Source organism: Elgaria multicarinata, chromosome 17, assembly GCF_023053635.1.
Source record: "Elgaria multicarinata webbii isolate HBS135686 ecotype San Diego chromosome 17, rElgMul1.1.pri, whole genome shotgun sequence".
Classification (NCBI taxonomy): Eukaryota; Metazoa; Chordata; class Lepidosauria; order Squamata; family Anguidae; genus Elgaria; species Elgaria multicarinata.
This window is the reverse complement of record NC_086187.1, coordinates 27613487-27639686: the sequence shown is the minus strand read 5'-3', so window position 1 is coordinate 27639686 and position 26200 is coordinate 27613487. Positions and strand designations below refer to the sequence as shown.

General features: G+C 47.5%; 1 protein-coding gene across 1 annotated transcript in view; it reads left to right on the top strand.

Annotated features, from left to right (window-relative positions):
- Positions 1 to 26200, top strand: part of CACNA1H (calcium voltage-gated channel subunit alpha1 H) — a 132140-nt gene that overhangs the window by 12500 nt on the left and 93440 nt on the right. Inside the window, exons 4-5 of the mRNA XM_063143256.1 lie at positions 6303 to 6462; positions 10000 to 10315. Of these exons, the coding sequence (XP_062999326.1) occupies positions 6303 to 6462; positions 10000 to 10315 (476 nt within the window). The remainder of the gene's footprint in view (positions 1 to 6302; positions 6463 to 9999; positions 10316 to 26200) is intronic.

Genomic DNA, 26200 nt, shown 5'->3' with positions numbered 1-26200 from the left:
CGAGTGACCCTTTTGCTTGATATGCTAATGGCTGAGCTCATTTATTGCTTTTCGACGGAAATCCTTTTTTTCTGCAGAGAGCGGGAGTAATTGCAGGGAAATCATTAGGTATCCACCAGAAATGGCTTATTTTCTGGTGCCTAAAGAAGTGGACAAAATTTCAAACGGAGCTCTATGAAGGGTAACTACCCCTATCATTACACCCCAGTCCATCCCAGCATTCTCTGTGAGTGCAACTGGTTCTCTTTGCTCTCGGGTGCTGACAGTACTAAATTTGCCTGAGAGATTTATTGTTAAAGGTGTGGGGGGGGGGAATGTCCTTGCAGCCAAGGCATTGTCTGTGTTCAAAATTGTTCTTGGAAGCAGCTGGGTGACGAATCCCTACTATTTGTGCATTTGGCAGGGCACTTAGCTTTCGGAGGACGGGTGGGGGGAAAGAGACGTGCTCCCCTTGACATGATTTTTTCTCACTCTTAGCTATGTTTCGTGACTGTTCAAAATGCATTCCGGAATGCCGTTGCTGTTTTTTTTTCTAATTGGGCAATGTGCAGGAGGAGAAAGAGAAGAGAGGTGCCATTTCTCAGCCAAGTAGCTGCAAATCGCCTTTCCCCATCTCAACCCGGACATTTTGCAATGAGAGCCAGAAGGCCCGTTTAGTCGAGGGTCAACAGATGGATTCGTTCTGCAAAAGAGGGTCTCAAAGCAACCCTAATTGTCTTAAACGGAGGGGCAATCTGACATTCAGCACTCAGCACCCCTCCGCTCAAATTGTTATGAGCAGAAACTAGGAAGACACAGTTACGGATGTATAAGAATTTCGTTTTTGCACACAAAATATCCAAGCATGCCCTGTTCAAAGCCCACGAGGTCCACCCAAAACGTTCACAAATTGCCAGACACATACGTGTGATTTGTACAACTTTCCCAGTTTGATTTTGTGCCGATTTCCTAATTTGCGCAAATTTCCCTGAAGACCGGATCTTTGGAGGAGAGTTGCGCAAATTAAGAATTTTGGACAAATTTGGTCGCTGCATTTGATCACTGCTTGTGCAAGTCTCCCGCTCACGCAGAGCGAACAGTGATCCCAAATGGGAATGGGACCTGGGCACGAGAGAAGCACAAGACAATGTTCAGAGAATCCTGGTAATCTTCAACATCACACATTTGCCCATGCTAGACGCAGCCTAACGCAAGCCAATCCCCCACATTAATTCTGTTTGCACCCCCAGCCCAGGTGCACCCCTTCAAAGCGGCCCCTTTGCAAACCATAGGGTGACTTGGGAAACGCTGAACTCATTCATTCCATTGCAAATTTCTCTGCTCTCATCATTCCTTACTCACAGCTCTTAATAGGTTCTTTAGATGAGGTCGTGACCTTCCAGTATTGCTTCCGTTTGTAAACAGCACTTTTGGTGAGTCTTTTTAGAGTAGGGAAAATGTGGTGGTACTTGTGAAAGTGAACGAAAATGCATTTATTTATTTATTTATTTATTTGTTTATTTATTAAATTTATATACTGACCCATAGCCAAAGCTCTCTGGGCGGTTTACAAAAGTTAACAACAGTGAACATTAAAAAAAGTATACAAAATTTAAAACCATCCAAAATATAAAAACAACAGTATAAAATTACAGTATCCATTTAAACAACAGTTCTGGGGTCCATTAAAAACAAACAAACTTAGCATATGTTGTTAGATGCTGTTAAATGCCTGGGAGAAGAGAAAAGTCTTGAGCTGGCGCTGAAAAGGTAACAATGTTGGCACCAGGCGAGCCTCGTCGGGGAGATCATTCCACAGTCGGGGGGCCACCACTGAGAAGGCCCTCTCCCTTGTTGCCATCCTCCGAGCTTCCCTCGGAGTAGGCACTCGGAGGAGGACCTTAGATGTTGAGCGCAGTGTACGGGTAGGTTCATGTCGGGAGAGGTATTGTGGTCCCAAGCCATGTAAGGCTTTATAGGTTAAAAACAGCACCTTGAATTGGGCTCGGAAATATATAGGCAGCCAATGCAAGCAGGCCAGAATCGGTGTTATATGTTCGAACCTTCTGGTTCCAATTATCCATCTGGCCGCTGCATTTTGCACAAGCTGCAGCTTCCGAACCGTCTTCAAAGGCTGCCCCACGTAGAGGGCGTTTTATGCTTTTGCCACATGTGTGTAATTCTGCTGTCCTGCTATACCACAGTGCCACCTAGAAGTTATGTAGCAGGAAAACAGGAAAAGAAACACTCTTCATGTAGTTCTCAGATCTTAATTTCGAGATGAAACCGAAAGTAGATACAGCGGATTAACAGCCTTGTGGAGAAAGGCCGGCCCTACCGTTAGGCAAAGTGAGGTAGCAGATACTGGGAGAGCAGTAGGAACCACTCATCCTGAGTCTTTCAACATGAACAAGACCAGGCTGCAGAAGAATTTCCTCATGGATAAATGCAGCAAGGGAAAGGGCTACCATCTGCTGCTCTGGCTCAGGAAGACCCGGGTTCAAGTGACAACTTGGCTGCATACTGATTGCAGAGCAACTCGCTGGTTTGTAGCTGGAACTTTGGCAATGGAAACAGATCTGGAGTATTTCGGTTTGGTAGAACTTTGAATCCATGGAAGCCTGGTCTCAGACCAGCTCCCCTTTCTTGCTTCTGAGGCCTTAGCTAGACCTAAGGTTTATCCCGGGGTCGTCCCTGCCTGCTCCCGGGATATCCTGTGTGTCCTTTACATGAACAGGGATGACGCTGGGACGATCCCGGGATAAACCTTAGTTCTAGCTCAGGCCTTAATCTCTGAAGAAGCGTCATCATGGCAGGCTCCACGTTGAAGTCCAGAGGCCTTTTAGGTGTAATTGGAAATGACAAGGGAGGCGCATTAGATGGAAAACGAGAGAGAGAGATGACAGTGAAGCTTAAATAGCATGCCATCTCCAAAATGAGCCACTGATGGGGAAGAAGCATCACAGGAGGGGAAAATTTAAACAAGAAAGAGCTGGGTTCACAGAGGGAGAGTACTTTTCAGAGAAACCTCTTAGCGGGAGAAAACAGCCCCCGCAAAGACATGCTTGCTGCCAGCGTGATCCACCAGGCGCATCGATCCGCACTGCAGGAGAATCTTGCCTCCAAATGCGCTTCCTGTCGAGTGGTGCGCTACCAAAACTTTTGCAGCCTCTTTGGCTGACTTTAGCTCAGGCCAAATCCACACCTTGTGTCAAAGCGTTACGATCCCATCATGGTGACACTGCCTCCCTCTTCCACATTTATACCTCGTTGGACACACAATGGCATTTGTTGCAGTATCTTGGGCAAGGTGGAATAAAAAGCAGGAAACTACACAATGAGAGCAGTGTATGGAATGTGTAATGTGTCCCAACGGTTATCAGTGCACTTCAATACCTCTATAAATTCCCAAAAGCTGTTTAACAGCAAATTATAAAACAATTCATCATTATAATAATGCAACAATGTTATTTGAAACAAATTAATGGTTGGGAAATACATTTTTAGTGAGAGTTGAAAGCACACGATCATCTGTGCATGACATATTGCAGAGGGGAGGTTGTTCCAGAGGCAAGGGGCCACCACAGAGAAGGCCCATTGCCGTGTTACTGCCAGATGTAACTCTGCAGCACACACAACAAGGCCTCCCCTGAAGACCGTAGTGGTGCAAGGGGTCTATATAGACAATTTTTCAGGTTGTGGAGGCTTTCATATGAACTTGGAAGGTTGTCACACAGAGGAGGGCCAGGATCTCTTCTCGATCACCCCAGAGTGCAGGACATGGAATAACAGGCTCAAGTTAAAGGAAGCCAGATTCCAGCTGGACATCAGGAAAAACTTCCTGACTGTTAGAGCAGTGCGACAATGGAATCAGTTACCTAGGGAGGTTGTGGGCTCTCCCACACTAGAGGCCTTCAAGAGGCAGCTGGACAACCCTCTGTCAGGGATGCTTTAAGGTGGATTCCTGCATTGAGTGGGGGGTTGGACTCGATGGCCTTATAGGCCCCTTCCAACTCTACTGTTCTATGACCCTGTGCGATATGCCGACACGTAAGTTCCCCGATCTTCTAACATAGTTCCCATTTTATTTTAGCGAGACCCTGAAATCAGGCTTAGAACCACTGTTGTTGTTTCTTCACCACGGTGGCCTGCACCCCCTTTGATGTGAGCCTTCGTTCCATCATTGGGAACAGCAGGTCATCCGGTGCCAAATGGCATCACAACAGCAATTGGGGCTGCAGACTGTGAGGGTATAATGAATCTCAGATAGGATCAGCCATCCAGGTAATCCCTTCTGATCCCCCAATTCACAGGCAAAGCCTTAACATTCACTTACTCTCCCGTGGCTCGTTCCTGTATAAATTACATCGTGATCCCACACTGCCCCCCCCACCTCCTCCGGGAGGGGCTGAGCAAACTCCAGCCCTGCCCTCATAGGAACATCAGAAGCGGCCTTCTACTGAGTCGGACCCTTGGTCCAGCTAGCCCGGTACTGTTGATGCCAACTGGCCGCTATGGGTCCCCAGGTTCCAAGGCACGGTTTTTTCCAACCCTACCTGGAGACGCCAGGGATTGAATTCACCAGCAACATGGTGTGCCATCTCTGATGGTTACTAGAGACAGATGTATTTTCCCTTTATTGTTGAGTGGCTTCATTCATCCCCCACTTCCAGAATTCCAGTTAAAATTAGAGAAGTTCTAAAATCAACTCCAGGATTGGAGTATCTAGAGTTCCCCCACCCCCCATCCATTCCTGAAGTACATCTGCGTACTGATAAAACACTATATACACTGTCAAACTTGGGACTTCCCTAGTTTTCCTCAACCTTACTGGTCTTCAAAGGTACACTGCCATTCTGTCTGTGTTTCGCAGATTATCAATCGTCTTCCATTCCGTCGTCCAATCGTTGACAGAACCGGATAATTTTTTTTAGGGATGTGTAAGAATTTCATTCCACTTGCACTAATGCACATTAGCGCTACTGAGCCAATGGTCCACAAGTCCATCGAATCCATTCTGCTGCGGATTCCACAAGTCAGATTCATAGAAATCTGAATCCATTTGAATCCATGGCGGATTTCTCCCACGACGCCCCAGAAGACTTGCAGCAAGGTGAAGCTGGTTGATTCAAGTGCCGATAAGCATCTGGCAATGTATATTTGCCATGTTCCTCAGCGTTCCTCATTAGCAGCCCTCAGGAGTCTGGGTACCCTGGTGCTTCCTTTCCCGGGCTCTCTCGGAACTTCGATATTTCCCCAGGGCTCTTGCTTCATAGAACCCTAGGCTTGAAAGGGGACCTGATTTATCTCCAAATCCCAGCAAGGAAAGGTCTAAAACGTCATCCAGTTTGATGCCGCTTGTCCTCCCCTTGATCCCCAGAGCATCAGATTCTCTGCTTTCTTCTTCCTCTTCTGATGGATTCAGCAAGAAGCCCAGACCTCAAAGAGGCGCTTAGAAAGGCCATCTCTATCTGATCTGCTGGTGCAGCAGAAACGTGCATGACCCCTCTCATAAAAACATCAAAAGAGCCCTGATGCCAGATCAGACCAAGGGTCCATCTAGCTCTGTGTTCCGTTCATACGGGGTGTTTCCCCCCGGTTGTATTTTATCCTCACAGCAACTCTGTGAGGTAGGTTAGACCAGCTTTCCCCAGCCTGGTGCCCTCCAGATGTTTTGGACTTGCTGATGGGAGCTGAAGTCCAAAACTTCTGGAGGGCACCAGGCTGGGGAACGGTAGATTAGACTGACCAGTCAACAATTACCCAGGGAGTGTTCTGGCTGCATCAGGATTTGAACCTGGGTCTCCCCACCCCTAATCCTACACTCTACCCCCTTCACTGCAGTGGCACCCAGAACGTCAGTGATCTCCCATAGTGAGGGCCACTGTGCTATGTTGTTATTGATTTGTTACATTTATATCCTGACTAAGGCAGTGTACACAATCCTCCCCAGTCATAGAACCCTAGAACAGTAGAGTTGGAAGGGGCCTATAAGGCCATCGAGTCCAACCCCCTGCTCATTGCAGGAATCTGCCTTAAAGCATATTATCCTCACAACAACCCTGTGAGGTTGGTTAGGATGAGAGTCATGGGCTGGCCCAAAGTCACCCAGTGAGCTTCACGGCCGAGCAGGAATAGAACCCAGGTCTCCATAGTCCTAGCTGAACACCCTAACCATTTACACCACACTGCTGCGCTTAACTGCTCCTCTCAGAGGCGACTGCTTGAGATGCTTCTGCTGTCACCCAACCCACCCTGAGGGACCCCGTAGAAGCCACCTGGCCCCTAACGTGCCCCTTCTCCTTCTTTTTCTGTCTCCGCAGGTATGCGCATACTTGTCACCCTGCTGTTAGATACTCTGCCTATGTTAGGCAACGTTCTTCTTTTATGCTTCTTCGTCTTTTTCATCTTTGGGATCGTTGGAGTGCAGCTCTGGGCCGGGCTGCTGAGGAACAGGTGTTTCCTGGACACCAATTTTCAAATGTAAGTCCTCGGAACGCCATTTGTTATTTCGCATGATCGGCCCCCACCCCCACCCGCCCACGCGTGCATGCACAATGCAACACCCCTTGCACCATCTGTAAGGAAAGCATTGCGCGGGCCTGGCCAGCGTATAAGCGCATTAAGGTGGTAGAGTCCTGCGGTGGTAGAGTGGACTGAACCGCTTCACCATGCAGGTGGGAGGAATCACATTTTGGAATGCTCCCCTGTCTTCTTTCTTATTTATTTATTTATTTATTTATTTATTTATTTATTTATCTCCAGAGAACATTGGGTCAAGGGTGCGGCCAGAGCATTTCCCATGGATGTGCTACTCATGTGCAGGGAGATGGTTGAGTTAAAAACAAAAAGATGGAGGGACATTGAAGCCATGGCTTTTTCCACCTCGCTTGCAGCCACGGTCTTTCAGGAGATGTTTCAAAGCGAACGGTGCCTCTGGTATCTTGGACATGCCACAGGCCTGTCCTAAAAAGGATTGACTTCAGTTTTTCATTAAAACACCCAGAGCCACCCGGTATACTGGTGCCACTGGCAGTCTGCGTCTTCTTCCTTTTTTTGCATCCTGCTTAAATTTATTTTTATTTCTAAGACGCTGCCTGGCACCCTGAAAACATAAACAGGGCATTCCAGACAGCTTGGTATGTGTAAGCAAAAGGTGTTTGGCAGATAGCCCAATTTCTTCCTGCTAGCCGCTTGGCTTACAGCTGAGGTTTCAGCTTTCAAAGTGGGCTGAAGATTGTACCCGTGGCTTTAAAAGAATGAGGCTGACCTACTTTGGCAAGGCAAGGGAGGGAGCCACCAGCAAAGGTTAAAGCCTAAGGAGAGGGTCACCCTCTGTCTGTTGAACTCCGGTGTGAGCGATATTTTCCAGAGCATCCACTTAGGGAAGGTACCATGCATGGATCCAAACAGCCTCCTCTCCAAATTGTATCTGAAGAAGTTACAGGAAGTCAGATTCCAGCTGGACATCAGGAAAAACTTCCTGACTGTTAGAGCAGTACGACAATGGAACCAGTTACCCAAGGAGGTGGTGGGCTCTCCCACACTAGAGGCCTTCAAGAGGCAGCTCGACAACCGTCTGTCAGGGATGCTTTAGGGTGGATTCCTGCATTGAACGGGGGGTTGGACTCGATGGCCTTGTAGGCACCTTCCAACTCTACTATTCTATGGGAAATGGGAATCTAAGAGTCCCACAACTTCAGTTCAGAACTATCCCCTTAGTACAAAAATATTGCCCTGACTTAGTTCTTGAAAATACTTGCTGCATTCCTTGCATTGGTGTAACTCTACTATAAAGGATGAAATGGTAGGTTACTATAGAGCAGATGAAAACACTAAGTGATAAACTACATGCCATGATGGAGTATGGTGACTGCAGCTTCTTCTCTTTAACATGTTTCAAACCGTGGAGAGGGGAGAGCAATCTGGATTGGGGATTTAGGATGAGGGGGGTTAAACCTTACTCCATGCTGTTTTCCTAATGAAAATCTCCCCCCTTTCCCAAAATTCACCCCCACCCTAAACCTAATGATCGCAACTTACCCTGGAGGTCCATAGGGACTGAAAGATGGGATAAAAACATCTGGATAACAAGGAAAAAAATTAAATGCATACACACACACACACACACACGTGGCATGCAGATGGGGCCACGAAATTTATTTATTTATTTATTACACTTATATACCGTCCCCATAGCCAGAGCTCTCTGGGCGGTTCACAGAAATTCTAAAATTAAGATAAAAATGAGTATACAAAATTTACAATTTTAAAACACAGAACATACACACAAAGCATTAAAAACTGTTAAAAAAAACCTAAACGTGTGGGTGATTAAGATGTGCTGGTGGATGCGGTGGGATTTCAGCCCAATATCACAGAACAGATGGAGTTGAGCCTTTGGCAATGTGTAATGAGGAAGAGGGTTGGCTAAAGGCAACAATTCATAGTATGAAAACAGGGGTGCTTTGGGTCCCTGTTTTCATCTGGACGGAACCTTCCCTCCAGTTTCAAGGGCTTAATGCCTCATCCGCCATTTGGGAGAAGAAGGCCTGGAAGTCCATGTATTTTTGGAGTTCAATCCACGACTCTGAGTGAGACAAAGTAAAGGCTGTGTTCCCAAACTTCGCAGCAATTAAAACCTGCAGCTATCTCAGCCTAGCAGGAACAGCAAACCGAATCCCAGAGCAATTTAAAAAAGATTGGCGATAAGCATTCAGCGCCTGCTAATTTCTCTTTCTCTGCCCCCTTCGGCAACCCAAGGAGCTTGAAATGGCCAGTGGCGGTCTCTTCTCATTAATAGATGTAGCCAACGGAGGGAGTTCATTTTTAAAACAAAAACTTTGAAATGGAAATTGGGCTCTTCTGAAGCTTGGTGTCCCTACAGACGGGTTGAGGCTCTCCGGTGGCATTCGGAAGCGACAGGAACACTTTCTGAAGGACTCCCAGGGAGGACCTGGATGTCTCTAGAAGGGTGGTCACAGAGGCCCCACTATTTTCTTTTTAAGCACATGTGCAACCTCACACCTGGCTACCTCTACATTACCCTTCTCCAACCTGGGCCCCTCCAGATATTTTGGCCTACAACTCCCATTATCTGTGACCCTTGGTCATGTTGGCCAGGGCTCATGGGAGTGTCAGGCCAAGACACCTGGAAGGCACCAGGTTGTGGACAGTTGACTCCCAAGGAAGGCGGGAGGGTGCCAGCAGCGCTAATGGGATTTACAGCCCTCTAAACATTTCTGTGCAAATAGGTTAGGCCTCTGATCTCCAGAGTGCATAAAAGAACCAGCAATGACCCCAGAGGTGGATGAGAGCATCTAAACAGCCTTCATCACTTATGTATTTTTATATATGCCATAGCGCAATGCCTGGTAATATATACAAATGAGATTAATAAAGTTCCTTGAACTTCTGGCTATCTGATTTATATTTATAGCTGGATATTGCATCATGGCTCATAAAAAAGAAGGAACAACAGTATAATATGCATATACACTAGTAATGTACTGCAGCCTAAATGAAGCCAACAAGCCTTCAGTTTTTCAAAACAGAGAAGAAATAGTGGACAAGGGAGGAGACGTATGTTACAAGTACATAACATTTCCAAAGAAATGATAATTGGGCACTAATCTCTCTCTTTCTCTCACACACACTCAAACTAAGGGCTCATCTCCACCAAGCAGGATATTCCACTATGAAAGCGATATACAAAAGGCAGGAGCCACACGGCTGCTTTATAGTGGTATTGATGTGCACTGACAACTGTTGGGGTCCATTGGCACATACCATATACCGCTTTCATACCGCTATATCCTGCTTGGTGTGGCTCCTGTCTTTTATATACCACTTTCATAGTGGAATATCCTGCTTGGTGTAGATGAGCCCTTACTTTGGTTTCAGTTCAGCTGAACTCTAATTCCAAATCTCCACCCACTGGACCTCAGCATTTTTGCTTAGGGAAATGATACCGAAGACATTAATGCCTCTTTGGGTTTCCTCTCTCTCTCCCCATCCAAGGACGTACAACTTGACTTTGCTGCATCCGTACTATCGGCCGGAGGAAGGAGAAGAGAACCCGTTCATCTGCTCGTCCCCCCGGGATAATGGCATGCAGAAATGTTCCAACATCCCGAACAGGAAGGAGTACAAGGTGGAATGTACTTTGAGCATAGACTCTTACAACCAAAATTCGTACACGCTGGACTTCAGCCACCGAAACGCCTGCATAAACTGGAACCAATATTACAACATGTGCAGGCCGGGGGACCTAAACCCGCACAACGGAGCTATTAATTTTGATAACATTGGCTATGCTTGGATAGCTATTTTTCAGGTAAGACTCCTTTTCCCTCCCGGCTTCCATGGGTTACCCAGGTGTGTTTGAGATGCCAGATTGCCTGTGGAAGACAAGCAAAGGAAGGCATCCTCACATATTACATTTGCACTTGGTGAACGATGATGCTCCACGCTTACGCCGGAACGGGTCAAACCTGATGCCCCCACACACCTTCCAGGTTGGCTTGACTGCTACAGAAACTCAGCACATTGCAGAGGGTCAAAGTGGGTCAACCCCACCCCACCCACCCACCTGCTTTATAGAAAGTGCTTTTCCCAGTCACAGTGACTGCAAAAACGAGTGTGGGTTTGTGTATGCTGCTTTCTCCCCAGTGTCATGTACCCACTGATGCAATCACTGGGGTAAAGAGCCATCCCTGCGTCATTTACTGTGAGGCAGTAGGGGCTGGTGACTCTAATGGCAGTGGGGCAGTGAATCCACTCCGGGTTTCAGTCAGAACTCTTGGATAGAACTCTTGGACAGCTCCTTACGAGCTCTGTGTGGCTGTGACTGAAACCTGGAGTGGATTCATGTTTTGATGCTTCTCGTTTATCATGTAATGGGCTAACTCTTTGCATCTATTTAATAGGAAGGCACGTTCCATGGCAAATGATGGGAAGTAATTATCATATTGTGGGGATGAAAGAGAGGAGACGCAGGGCCCTAAATTAACGGTGAGGTATTAAGGTCCATCAACTGTACATGACGTTCAGAGATGAAGTAATGGAGGCAGTCATTAGAGGGTGCGTGGTTATTGCTCGCCCCGCGTAGGATGAATTCACCACCTCACTAAATGTCTAATTTGATCTGGGTTATTATTAGCATGGTAAGGAGTGGGATAAGGAAAAGCCAAAGACCCCCAAATGTGAAAAGGAAAGTAGATAAAAAGACTTGCCCCCAACACACACGCACACAAAAGACCCCTTCTACACCTTACACAGAAGGAGCAGGTAGAATTCTGGACACTACCAATTTGGACTGCAGGGTCAAGTTATATTTTTGAACGGTCCCCTAGATTTTTTTTAAAAAATCCCTGCATGTAGCAATCTAGCCCATCAGTGAGACAGGTTGTTTGTTTGTTTTTTTAAAAAACCTTCCTTGATGTACAGAGTTGTTTGGTTGGTTGTTTAAATATGGGGAAGTGTTCAGAAATAAGACCCTTCCCTCGTGCATAATAATCCACTATTATGCGAAATACTTCACATGCCTCCTATAAAATAATGTGGTCTGGTCTACACGCACAGGAGAATGAGGTGTGTGTAAGAAAAACACACCGAGACATGAATTGCTTTTGATCCGGCAGCTTTTCTCCAAGGTATTGCCAACTGTCTATCTCTTCATCCAACCCTGGGCAAAGGTTTCCTATCTTAGAAAATGGAGCTAGAAAAAGAAAAGTTCCCCTAAATCTAGCTTGTGCTGAAATAGTTTTCTACTTCTGATGGGTTGGGTTTTTTTTTAACTATTTGCAGAATAAAGCATTAAAAATTTGATCTTCCTTAGAAGTGGTACAGTCCCCTCTACCTCCTCAGGACTCTGCTATCTCACTCTCCCCTTGATTAGCCTGCCTAGGTCAGGTCTTGCTGTAAGCAAAAGGCAGAAGCAACTAACAGTGCCGGGGTTTCGGTTTTGGGATGGAAGGGGGGGGTGCAGCATGCTAGGTGCTTCCCCCGGCTGAAGGTGGAGAACCAAATTACACTCCTGATGAAATTTGGCCCACAGAGGATTGGGCTGCATCATCCACCCGACCCCACTATGCCACCCCATTTCCCAACTCTAACCACTGACAGTGAAGGCTGGTTGCCCTGATGTTGGTGGGGCTGAGAATCCCTTTCAATCAGAACCAGCCAGAAGTCTAAAGACGTTCTCCAAGGTGCTGAACTTTATCCCCAAATTAGGTTTAGCACCTTGAATAGCTCCTTCCGAGTTTTGGCTGGCTGTGACTGAAACAACCCCACTGAAATTGGAGACACCTCCCTCCACTGATTATAGCTTAGGCTTTGCCCTGACATCATCATCATCATCATCATCATCATCATCATCATCATGTATTTATTTGTTACCCGCCTCTCCCTCTGGATCGAGGCGGGGTACAACACAAATAAAAACACCATAAAATACATAAAACTAATTCAAACACTTAAAACCAGTGCATCATTAAAAGCAGCACACCATTAAAAAAGGCATCTAAAAATTCCGCTGGGTAGGTCTGCGAGAAGAGATCAGTCTTTATGGCTTTCTTAAATTCTGGAAGACTGTTAAGTTGACGAATCTCTCCCGGCAACCCATTCCACAAACTGGGAGCGGCAGAAGAGAAGGTCCTCTGGGTGATAGTTGTCAGCCTTGTTTTTGTTGGCTAGAGTAAATTCTTCCCAGAGGACCTGAGTTGCGGGGCGGATTGTACGGGAGAAGGCGATCCCGCAGGTAGCCTGGACCCAAACTATATAGGGCTTTAAAGGTGATAACCAACACTTTATACTTCACCCAGAAACTAATTGGCAGCCAGTGAAGAGACTTTAAGACTGGTGTGATGTGGTCACCTCTAGGTGTACCGGTGACCAACCTGGCTGCCATATTTTGAACTAGTTGACGTTTCGGGACTAGGCACAAAGGTAGCCCTATGTAGAGCTCATTGCAGAAGTCGAGTCTCAAAGTTACCAGCGTGTGCACAACCGTCCGTCTTTAGGTCTTCCAACTCTAGGAAGGGGCGCAGCTGGCATATCAGCTGAAGCTGATAGTAGGTACTCCTGGGCTGTCATTTGGAGCGATGGATCCAGAAGCACCCCCAAGCTGCGAACGCAGTCTTTCAGAGGGATTGTAACCCCATCCAGAACTGGTTGACACACCTCCAAACCCAGGCTATGGCCTTTGACAGCAGTAGCACCTCTGTCTTGTCTGGATTCAGCGGTACTATGTTCAGCTCTCTATGTTCAGGGATTGATTGATTGATTGATTTTTGGATGGATATTCCATCAAGCAAGCCCCCTACCTGCAGTCTCAAGTGATATAGCCCAGAGCAGATTTACTATCGCCAAGAGAACTAGCTCAACCTCGCCAGTGGACACTAGCAGACTGACCCTCCACGGATTCATCATCTGCTCCTTCAAAGCAATTTAGGCTAGTGGCCGTCAGTACATCGCGGCTTCCCTTAGTCAGTTATATGCCTTCTGCTGCTGCCAATTTCGGCAGAAAAGCCCTGAGTCTATTTTTGAGGCAGATCTAATCACTCTTCCTGAGTCACATTCTCTTTCCACACTACTCACGATTTCAGCAAGCCCCTGCCTATCTGTCATGCCTCATCGGCACCCCTTATAGCTCCATTTTCTAAGATAGGAAACCTTTGCCCAGGGTTGGATGAAGAGATAGACAGTTGGCAACACCTTGGAGAAAAGCTGCCGGATCAAAAGCAAATTAGTCCTAAGTCGTAAGTGGACGGGGTTTTCAAGTGTGGCGTGGGGGGATCTACGTGCATAATAGAGATACGCGTCATGAAGAGGCCGAGCTGGGGGTGGGGAAATGTCTCTATTTCTTCAACGTAGTGATTGATTTTATCAGGAGCGTCGCGCCTCTTGCATTCCAAGGGTTGAATTCCATTTCAGAGAAGCTCTCAGGGGCTGAGTTCCAGCATATTTGTGGTGAGATAAAAGTGTCAAAGAAAGAAAGAAAAGGAAGGAAGGAAGGAAGGAAGGAAGGAAGGAAGGAAGGAAGGAGGCTAAATGTCAACCAGGTACCTCTGAGAAGCTCACCAGCAGGGTATGAAGTCAAGACTTCTCTCCTGTTGCTTGTCCCCATTATATGGTTTTGAGAGGTAGGATGTCTGAAATGGACATCCCATTTACCCATAATCCACGGCTGCACCAAACAGCAGGACCAAATCAGGTGGGCTTAAGTGACCAGAGGCTACATTTTGGTTGAACAGGAGCAGAAATGTCTTGATGATAAAAAAACAACAACAGTCAGACCATGGTGCCAATTACCGGGAGAAGTGTTGGGCTCTCGGTTGGCAGAGGCCCAGAAGTGAGGCTGGAGAGCATCTCTTGTGGCTGTTCTAGCTCTGGGTCTCTTGGATGGTGCAGAGGGTTGTACTACATAGCAAGGCAGGGAGCTGCCTTACACTGAGTTGGAGCCTTGATCCGTCTATCCCAATATTGTTGACGCTGACTGGCAGCAATGGCTTTCCAAGGTTTCAGGGTTTTACCCCAGCCCTACTTGGAAATGCCAGGGATTGAACTTGGGACCTTCTGCAACCAAAGCAGCTGCCCTACCACTGAGCTAGGCCCCCTCCCTACAAGGCCTCTACTGACTCCATTAATCTAAAAAGACCCCTGCTAAATCCCTCAACATCTATCTAGTCCAACGTCCTGTTTCCAGCAGTGGACAACCAGCTGCCCAACAGAAAGAAGCCCACAAGCCAGGCATAGAATCATAGAATCATAGAATACCAGAGTTGGAAGGGGCCTACAAGGCCATGGAGTCCAACCCCCTGCTCAATGCAGGAATCCACCCTAAAGCATCCCTGACAGATGGTTGTCCAGTTGCCTCTTGAAGGCCTCTAGTGTGGGAGAGCCCACAACCTCCCTAGGTCACTGATTCCACTGTCGCACTGCTCTAACAGTCAGGAAGTTTTTCCTGATGTCCAGCATGACTGTCTTGTCCATGCCAGGTTGGTTGTCCCAACACCCAGTCCTTAGAGACCATCTGCTGTTGTTTTCTTGGTCAAGCATCAGAGAAAGACACACATCTAGGGTTCTGGTTTAGGTGCCTCCACACGAGAGCTCAAGAAGGTGACTTCTGGAGGAGAAACAGAGGACCATTCCACAAGGGATGTGCGTGCCACCAACTGCACACCCAGCTAGGAGCTGCAAGCAATCCTGGTTCTGTGAACAAATGTACCTCCGCGCTACCATTGTTTATCTCGTTCTCGCATTGCGTATTTATTCATGTGAAATGCTTATATCCCACATTTTCCATCCCGAATGGGGACCATCAGGGCAAGGAACAACCATCAATATCATAAAGAGACAAAAACGTTAGAATGACGCAAGCCATTTAGGGCCACCATCGGCAGTGCGATGCTAAGTTGGAGCGGATCGCCCACACGCCCTCAGAAAACATATGCCTGAAAAGAATCTTGGTACCATGGCATTGCAATGCATCCAAAGAAGTCAAGAAGGAGTTGTGGGCGGCTTCTTCAAGAGGGTGTCATAGGATGGTAGATTTCCTGGGGGATGAAGCATTTGTGAGCTCTTGACTTGCCCATTCAGACTGGCCACTGCGCCCTCCTGACAGGCTTTGTCAGGAGGGCGCAGGCTATGTCAGGAGGCTATGACAGGCTATGAAGAGCTTCCTGTTTGACTCCTGGGATGATGCCTGGATCCCTTCTGATCACAGCCTGGGCACGACAACCAACAAGACGGCTCATCCCGTGGACTTCAGATGGTGGCAGAATCCAGAGCAAGCTCTCTGAAAAAGGCTGCTACTCCATGTGGTGCCCTCAGAAACCATCCGAGGTGTCCACCGAAAAACTGTCAGGGGTGACGGGTTCCTTCTTCCTCCAGCCTGGGCCTCCTTGTACAGCCAGCAATCCTCTGAGCTGATTGCATTGTATGAGTTTGCACGGTGTCACGTCCAGCTTTGCAGTTGTTGTGCAGTAAGCGGCGGCACACGGGGACGCAATTCTCCTCTGTCGAGGTGAGCGATCAAGATAACACGGAGGACTCCTGTTGCTGTTGACAGCTTCTTTAGTGCCGTTCAGTATTTCAAGCTCTCTCTCTTTTTTCTTTTTTTCAACGCTCTCCTGTAATCGTTCCCCCAGCTCTGAGAAAGAGAGAGGGAGAGAGGGAGAAGGTGAATGTGTTGTTTCCGTGTCTTGGGCATTCTTGTCACGCTCCTGACTTGCCACGGCTGCCTGGAGCGCTCGCTGGCACGTTCGGCTGCTTCAGCAGGAAGAGGATTCCCATCTTGCAGACGGCAAATAGAAGGCCAGGGAGGCGACGTCTGGGATCTGACTCGATTAACTCATCAACGGAGACGTCTTCTTAGACAAAAACGCTTCAGAAAGCAACGCCTGCTTCCGTGGGATGGGGGAATGACCCACAATCTCTGTATTTCTTTCTCTGCACCCCCCACACATACATTGTTATTGCAAATAAATCCCTCTTTATTTATATCTACACACAACCCATCGCTTCCAGATAAGCCCATCTAGCGACTGTTGTTTTGCTTCACTCGTAATGTGTGCTTGAAACCTCTTGGTTTCCTCGAACGCAGCCACCTTTGGGGCAGAACACATCAGTTAGGGAAGTATGAAAATGCCCCCTTTATTTCCAAGGGCATTTCTTCTGCCTTCCCATCAGCCTTGTGGAATAAGAAGCGACCGACGATTCGCAAAACGCAGACGGGACGGATTTTGCACCATTTCTACATCCTGCCTCACAACCTCCTCGGGGGTGGCCATACGTCTGAAAAAGCAGCCCAGCTCTGCCATGGCTTCATTGTCCCCTCACTTTCGAGAGGAAACCCCCTCCCCCAAGTTATTCCTAGAGCCGCTGCTGAGGTGTGTGCAAGCATCTTGTGCGTCCCCTGCCACTTTGCAGCTGCGGCCGTCAGCATCTCCTTTTCCGATGACTTGATCATGTTTCGCTTGGGTTTCTCTCGCTGATCTGTGGCACTCCCAACACCTGCTGCTTAATTATATCCAGGAAGGAGCTAAAAATGCTGCTGTCACTCTGCTCACACACAAACGGAAAGCGACAGGGCTTCCCCCCCTTTCCCCCCCCTCTTTCTTTTAAAGGAAAATGTGCTTGAGCCAGGACAAAGACGGCCCCTTCACACCACCCAGAAAGTGTGCCGAAATGTGGGTCAAGGATATGCAAGCTTGTACAAGTGCGCCCAGGGTCTCAGGCAGAGAGGGTTTTTTCCCCCATCCATCGCCATCCGATCCTGTTACCTGGAAATACTGGGAATCGACCCAGGAATCTGCCACTGAGCAATGGTTCCTTCCCTAAAGTGTGCAGAGGTAGCTGCTTCATACCAGATCTGGCTATTTGCCCATCTAGCCCAGTATAGTCTACTACGTAAGAACATCAGAAGAACCATAGAATCATAGAATAGCAGAGTTGGAAGGGGCCTACAAGGCCATCAAGTCCAACCCCCTGCTCAATGCAGGAATCCATCCTAAAGCATCCCTGACAGATGCTTGTCCAGCTGCCTCTTGAAGGCCTCTAGTGTGGGAGAGCCCACAACCTCCCTAGGGAACTGATTCAATGTCGTACTGCTCTAACAGTACTCTAACCATGCTAGAACCATCCAAGCATCTAGTCCAGCATTCTGTTCATGCAGTGGTCAACCAGCTGCCTCAGTCAGAAACCCATAAGCGGGCCATGAGAGCAATTTAGCACCTTCTTGCCCACATTCCCCAGCCACTGGTGTACACAGGCATATCACCACTGATATTGGAGGTAGTATATAGCCATTAGGACTAGTAGCCATGGATAGCCTTCTCCTCCTGGAATTTATCCACCCCCCTTTTAAAGCCATCCAAATTGGGGGCCATCACTGCACCTTGTGAAAGTGAACCGCATCATTTAACTCCGTGCTGTATGAAGAAGTCTTTCCTTTTATCTGCCCTGAATCTCCCGCCAATCAGCTTCATGAGAAAAATGTCTCCCTCTCCACATTTTTGTGGTAGCCGATTCCCTAATTTCACTATGCACTGGGTGAAGAAGTCCAATCAGCTTCATGGCATGACCACGCTGGTTTCTCGTAGTGTGAGAGAGGAGGAGAAACGTCTCCCGATCCACTTTCTCCGCACCAGGCATGCACTGGCTGGTAGCTGCTCTCTAGGGTCAGGTGGAGAAGAGGGATGGGTGAACGAGCATCATCTCACTGCTCACCTGGTGCCTAATTCCCAATCGGGCAGTGGTTGAGTGTGTGCGAGGGTGTGTTGTTTTGTGTGTGCGCATGTGCACGTTAGTCAGAAAAAATATAGGCAACTGTACTTGGCTAAAATTTGATCAAAGGTTTGAAGAGTTTCAACACAGGGAATTTTCCTAGACATCAGGAAAAACTTCCTGACTGTTAGAGCAGTACGACAATGGAATCAGTGACCTAGGGAGGTGGTGGGCTCTCCCACGCTAGAGGCCTTCAAGAGGCAGCTGGACAAGCATCTGTCAGGGATGCTTTAGGGTGGATTCCTTCATTGAGCAGGGGGTTGGACGCGATGGCCTTGTAGGCCCCTTCCAACTCTGCTATTCTATGATTCTATGAATAAATGGAAACCATGATGCCGTAATTACTAATATCTTTCTTAAAGTTAGGATTGCTTGCTTGCTGTAATTGACTATGTTTATACGTAGTCAACAGTCTTCCGAATTTGCCTCCTGTTCCTGGTCTCTTCTGCATGGCGCAAATTTCTTCCTCTCTGGGACGTCGTAATTATTCCCTCTTTCTCCTGTCTTGTTTCAATGATCTTACGGGCATGGTACTGATGTTGGCAGGTGGGTACCATGGCCACATCATCGGCCACTGACAAAGTTGCCTTGGCATCTGGTCAGGGCAGCTGCAGCATCCCTCACCCATAGGATGTTGACCCCGTGGGTGTTGCTTAGAAAACCCATCTTTGAGGCCCCCACTTTTGTGGGATGGCTTTTCTTTTGGCTTTCTGATGCTTCGCATTGACATGGTCCTTTTTGAGTGTTCAAAGCACATGTATCTTACTTCAGTAATCCTCACAACAACCCTGTAAGGTAGGATCAGTATTATTTGTATTAGAGATGTAACCCAAGACTGAGAAATGGTGACTTGCCTTAAACTACGTGGTGTCGTGATTTGAACCTGGGCCTTTTTTTTTTTCTTTCTCAAATGCTGGCAAATATTTGTGCACCATTTTAGCATGTTCTTTTGCATCGCCTCTGATTTTATGGCTTTACCCTCCTGTTCGGATTTACTCGTCAGATGCCATGGCATCTGTTTTTAATCTCATGCACAGATTGTCCTTTCTTTGCTTCATCTTCTCCGTGTTATGATCTTTGGTCTGGAGCGGCGAACGGCTGTCCATCCCTTCTCTGCAAGAGATTTTAGTTCCGCGTTTATCCAGCTCTTGTTTGTCAGCCTGGTGGTTGATCAGGGCTTGAAGTAACACGTGGTTTGGGGGTCTTCTGCCAACCTTTTGTCTCTCTGCTCCACCTCTCCCCATTCCATGGCTGGTTTGCGCACAATGCGCCCAATCTTTTTGCATTGTCACAAAAGGGTTAATTCCATCCTCTGCAGGCCGAGATGCAGCAAATGCTCAGCCTAATTAGCATGATAAATCAAGCCTCATGAATTATGTAATGAGGGACAATTTATTATCCATTACCAGAACTGCAGTTGATCAGTGGCATTTTTGCAGGGAGAGATGAACCCTGCATTTTGACTACCTAAGAACATCGAAAGAGCCCTGCTGGATCAGGCCAAATGCCCACCTGTCTCTGGGTTTCAACACTTCAGATGGCAGGCCATGGTTCATAGGACTGAACGTTGCTCCATAGCACCACCACCCAAAAATATTCCCTGCATCTAGAAAGCAAGCAGGTGAGGTCGAAAGGTTTTCCTTAGCCTAAACATTTCCTTGCCATGCTAGTTTTCTATGGGGGGGGGGAGATATATTTTTTTTGAGCATTTAAGCCTATCAGCCCCTACAAGTAATTGAAAGTACTCCATCAAATTTACTACCGCAGTCAAAACTAGATATTCCAGAAAAAAGGGATGGCACTAGAAATTGAGGGTCCAGAAATGTTTTGGGACAGGGGACACATTGGGGTATTCTCACAAAATGGCTACTATGGCAGTCATGTTGGCTACAGCCAGTCACAAACACTCATTTCCCAGAAGGCAACTAGTGAAACTCTATGAGACATGATAGCACTCTTCAAATACTTAAAAGGCTGTCACACAGAGGAGGGCCAGGATCTCTTCTTGATCACCCCAGAGTCCAGGACGTGGAATAACGGGCTCAAGTTACAGGAAGCCAGATTCCAGCTGGACATCAGGAAAAACTTCCTGACTGTTAGAGCAGTATGACAATGGAATCAGTTACCTAGGGAGGTTGTGGGCTCTCCCACACTTGAGGCCTTCAAGAGGCAGCTGGACAAGCATCTGTCAGGGATGCTGTAGGGTGGATTCCTACATTGAGCAGGGGGTTGGACTCGATGGCCTTAGAGGCCCCTTCCAACTCTACTGTTCTATGATTCTATGATCCTAAGTAGCTCTGAGTCTAATGCCAGAAGAACATATTCAGTGGATGTTGCATGGCCTACAAGGCCAATTGCCACCTCAGGGTGGGGTCTGCAGGGGTGAAATAAAGGACAGGACTGAAACAGGCCCAACTATTCCTTGCACCGCTTTCTTCCCTTTCTCTACACCTTCCTCTCAGCTTCCGTCCCACCCCACCATGATCTGCCTTGAACATGGGGCAATGTCTTGAACCCTGGGAGAGTTTTGGTGGGGGGAAAACATGGTGAGGAAAAATGAATCCTCTCCCTGCTCATCCATTGCTTCTTCCTTACACAACCAGAGAAATCACTGGGCCGTACCCCGGTTTTGCCTATCCTCTGAGAAAATGATTGCTAAGTCTCTGAGACCCGCAATGACGTCCCAAATGTGTTGTTCCACCCAGTGATGGAAGCAGACAGCTAGAAATTCTTTGGCGGGCGCGATATATCTCAGTGCAAGACAGAAGAATGATTCTTCAACAGTTGAGATAGCTTAGACTAGAGCTGAGATCGTGTTCGTTTTTGCTGACCGGAGAGCTTGTGTCATGAGCAAATCCATTAAATTCACGAAAGGGCCTTCAAAATTATCGCCGGAGGCGAAATTAGCCGCTGGGCACAGGACAAAGAATGGACCTTTATTCCCTGGTTGGAGCTCATTAGCCAAATCAACATGCCCTCAAAAGGGCAAAAAGAGACACAGATGAAAGGCCCCCAGAAATACTTATGGAAGACCTTGTAAACTCACCGAGAACAGCACGGCAATTATTCAGTAGCTTCTCCTGCTACCGTCCAATCTGGCCTTGAGCTGTGTTACGAACCCTCCTGTTCACTGGAGAGATGGAAAACAAAAACTGGAGCCATTTACAAACCCTTTGCCCAGTTTCCTCTAATAGGATTTTCATGCTCATAATCTATTTTGCAGTGCAATAATAGACATGCTGGTGGTAAGTGGGGTTTCATAGAATCATAGAATCATAGAATAGTAGAGCTGATGGTGCTATATAAATAAAATAATAATAATAATAATAATAATAATAATAATAATAATAATAATAATAATAATAATAGCTGGAAGGGGCCTACAAGGCCATCGAGTCCAACCCCCTACTCAGTGCAGGAATCCACCTCAAAGCACACCTGACAGGTGGCTGTCCAGCTGCCTCTTGAAGGCCTCTAGTGTGGGAGAGCCCACAACCTCCCTAGGTAACTGGTTCCATTGTCGTACTGCTCTAACTGTCAGGAAGTTTTTCCTGATGTCCAGCTGGAATCTGGCTTCCTGTAACTTGAGCCCGTTATTCTGTGTCTTGCACTCTGGAAGGATCGAGAAGAGATCCTGGCCCTTCTCTGTGTGACACAGAGGAGGGCCGTGTGTGTGTGATGCAGAAACTCTGTTGCAGAGGAGTGGGAAAACAGGAGGAAGGGACTGTAGCTCAGTGTAATAGACCCCTGGCTTTGCATGCAGAAGGTCTCAGGTTCGATCCTCAGCATCTCCAGTAAGTCAGGAAAGAATCCTTCCTGAAACCCTGGAGAGCTGTGGCTGCCGGTCAGTGTTGACAATATTGGGTTAGATGGACCAAGGGCCTGACCTAGAATCAGGCAGCATCCTATACTGTCTAAATTCTCCTCCTCTGAATTTCTTCCCCCATTTTGGCATCTGGTATCACTTTTTGAAGCCACCCATTTGGATGGCTTTAAAAGGGAGTTGGATAAATTCCTGGAGGAGGCTGTCCGTGGCTACGACTCCTGATGGCTCTGTGCTACCCCCAGTAAGAAAGGCATTAAGCCTTTATACACCAGTTGCTGGGGAACATGGGCAGCAGGATGCTGTTGTACTTGTGTCCTGCTTGTGGGTCCCTGGTTGACAGCTGGTGTGTGAACAGAATGCTGGACTAGATGGACCCTGCGTCTGATCCAGAAGGGCTCTCCTTATGTTCTTGTGAATGGATCATCTCATGCATTCATAAGTATAACTTGGTAATTATGAAGCTCTTTACACATCATTAGAAGCACCAAGGGAACCATTTGTTGCTACAGACCAGCACTGAAATATCCCTGGCTGATGGTTTCAGATTGTCGTTCACCTGCAATACCTGTTGGCCCTTCTGCCCCCTTCGTTTTCCGGATGCCCTGCTGCCTTCCTTCTCCTCCCGTTCTGTTCCCCTAGGTCAGGGCCAAGGTGCTGCTCCCTTCCCTGGATTGCCAGGCATTTAGTTTGCTGTGTGTGGTGTTTTTCCCCACATTCTAAAAAGTTGCAACGTCTCTCCTAAGGATTAGTAACAGCTTTAAGCTAAAATAGGCTGTCCCCATCATTTCTGCCTTTGGTGCACCCATCACTAGAATAATGCACACATGCACACACACACAGGAGCTTCTACGAAACAGATTCCACCCCCTGGGCTGAAAGGGGTTGAGCAGACATGCCCCAGGGCATGCTAGCTTGCTTCCTAGCCCCCCACCCCAGTTCTCCACAGCTGCCTCTCTGTCATCTCCTTACCCCAGTGGGGGCAACAGGCAGCCCTTTCTCCCACTCGGAACTCCTGAAGTCTCCAGCCCTTTCCTGTCCCCCGGGGGGGAAACCTCCTTTGCTTGCTTCGGCGCCGGTTCGTGATTGAGTTTGGCAGCGCCCTGCGGAAGTAGCATGCCAATCATCCTAATTGAATCTTTCGGCGCTTTCCCCCGGTTTCCGGTTTGCTGCCTAACTTCGCCTGAAATTGCTTTCTCAAAGTGGAATTAATGTCGGCGCCCCCGGTCACTTTTATCTCTGGTGATTAAAACAATTGCACGATGCATTAATGTGGGCGTCGAATGGCAGCCTCGTTCGGAAGGGAAAGTTCGAAGCTGTTTAATTGGTCACCTAGCAAAGAATGGGCATGTGATACCTCGACATTGAAACAACGTGCAGCCATGTAATGCTTTCTTCTCAGTCTGGACTAAGTAGATCTGTGTCCAGAGGAGATGGTGAAAAGGCAGGTATAAGTTTGTTCAAGAGGCTTAATGAGGGCAGCAGGTTAGGCAGAGTTCCACACTCTCCCATATAGATCATAGAATCATAGAAGAGCAGAGTTGGAAGGGGCCTCTAAGGCTATCGAGTCCAACCCCCTGCTCAATGCAGGAATCCACCCTAAAGCATCCCTGACAGATGGTTGTCCAGCTGCCTCTTGAAGGCCTCGAGTGTGGGAGAGCTCATCACCTCCCTAGGTCACTGGTTCCATTGTCGTACTGCTCTAACAGTCAGGAAGTTTTTCTTGATGTCCAGCCGGAATCTGGCTTCCTTTAACTTGAGCCCATTATTCCGTGTCCTGCACTCTGGGAGGATCGAGAAGAGATCCTGGCCCTCCTCTGTGTGACAACCTTTCAAATACTTGAAGAGTGCTCTCATGTCTCCCCTCCATCTTCTCTTCTCCAGGCTAAACATGCCCAGTTCTTTCAGTCTCTCTTCATAGGGCTTTGTTTTCAGACCCCTGATCATCCTGGTTGCCTTCCTCTGAACCCCCTCCAGCTTGTCTGCGTCCTTCTTGAAGTGTGGAGCCCAGAACTGGACGCAATACTCTAGATGAGGCCTAACGAGGGCCTGAAATGAAAACAGAATAGTTTTCTGGTGCTAGTAACACCATGATTCCCATACCAAGTATTCCTGCCCAAGGCCTCCCACCAGCACCATTACACTATACTTTTTTCATACTGTACACAAGAGTCTGTCATCAGATTTAAAAGCCAAGAGGGCAAATGCTCTCGCTCTCTCGCTCTCTCTCTCTCTCGCTCTCCCTCTTTAGTAAAGGTGAAATAGAAGTATATTCCATCTCTCTATCGTTTTTCTGCAAAACCAATGAAGAGTCCAGTGGCACTGCATGGTGCCCTGGTTTTAATGCATGTACATGTATGTGCAACATTAATAAGATGCATCCGTCCCATACATTTGGGTGTTTAACTTCAAGAGGCCATGGGGAGGGAACTGATCCTGGAAGAATGATGACTCTAGCAACTCACACTATCCACATTTTAACAAGTCATCTCCAAAATGTCAAGGGTAGGGATGACATAAGGATTTGAGTGATCAGAAAAGAGGAACTATCCCTGGGAAATGGGAATCACTGGAGCAGCAGGCAGACCTGCAGCCTAGCACAGTAAAGCATATTCAGCCACTGAAATCTGTTGGCAGGAAGAAGGCAATTGTAAACCCGCCAGTCTCTCCAACTGCTGCCAAATGGATGGGAGGGATTAATTTTTTATTTTATTTTTTCATACCAGCTTTCGAGCAGGAGCAGTGAGAAGTTGGCATTTCAGCAGTACCCTCAAATATCCACAACTACTTCTGATTTTTAAAGTAGACTTTTCAACACGCTTTATCTATGGGGGTGGTGGAAGGGAAGAACAGCATACCAAGTAAATGCCCAGGAAAAATAGACACAGAAAATAGTTGCGTTGTGCTCAGAGTTGAAGCGAAGAGACGAATGCATTCCACCCAGCATGGTCAGCTTCTGCCACCTTGATAGAAAAATGCCATTTTTTGTGTAGCACAAAGCCCTCTTTTTCCCCCAGTGTCCATGTGGCTGTTTTCCTGTGATGGGGTGCAGGCCAGAAGTAGCTGAAAGAAGCACTCCATCATCATCATCATCATCATCATCATCATCATCATCATCATCATAATACACCTCTCTGTAAATTGCTTATTCTGATTTGATTGCCTTCCCTGCACCCTGTTCAGATGCTGCAGGCCCCAAAGCAAATGTTCAGTGAAGAGGTATTTATCCCATATGTTTGGGGTCTGCCGTCTCATTTTTCATTGCAAAGGGATAGATCCAACCCGTTTTCGCAGCTGCTCCAGCCGGCCAACAAAAAAAAGCCCATCTAAGGCAGGGAAGAGGCGGTGACGGAGACTGGATGGAAATCCTGGCACGCGTCCAAAGCATGCAGCTTCTTTGGGGAACTGGCAGGCCGCCTCTCGGCTTTCCTCGTGAGACACTTGCCTGCCGCGGTTTCCCCCTGCAACAGTGCAAATGAGGAGGATCTGGACCCAGCCCACTGCCTCGGGTGCAAGTGTGGCAGCTAAGAGTGCCAGGAGAACGTGCAATGTTCAAGATTTTTCACTTGCCTCACTCTTGCTCCTGAATGCAAGCATCTTTGTTGCCAAAGAGGAAAGGTGCACAGTTATTTTAACATGAAAAATGTGTATCCCCCCTCCCATGAACACTTTTCCCCTACAGGCTAAGGTTTGAAAACGGGGTGTGGGTGTGTGTGTGTGTGTGTGTGTGTGTGTGTGTGTGTGTGTGTGTGTTTTGATTTGTTTGTTTGTTTTATATATAGAATCACAGAATCATAGAATAGCAGAGTTGGAAGGGGCCTACAAGGCCATCGAGTCCAACCCCCTGCTAAATGCAGGAATCCACCCTAAAGCATCCCCGACAGGTGGTTGTCCAGCTGCCTCTTGAAGGCCTCTAGTGTGGGAGAGCCCACCACCTCCCTAGGTAACTGGTTCCATTGTCGTACTGCTCTAACAGTCTCTAAATAAATGGGGGACAAGCCTTCCATATTTGTGATGATCATCTACCATGACGAGGCCATACTGACTTCATGCCATCATAGAATCATAGAATAGCAGAGTTGGAAGGGGCCTACAAGGCCATGGAGTCCA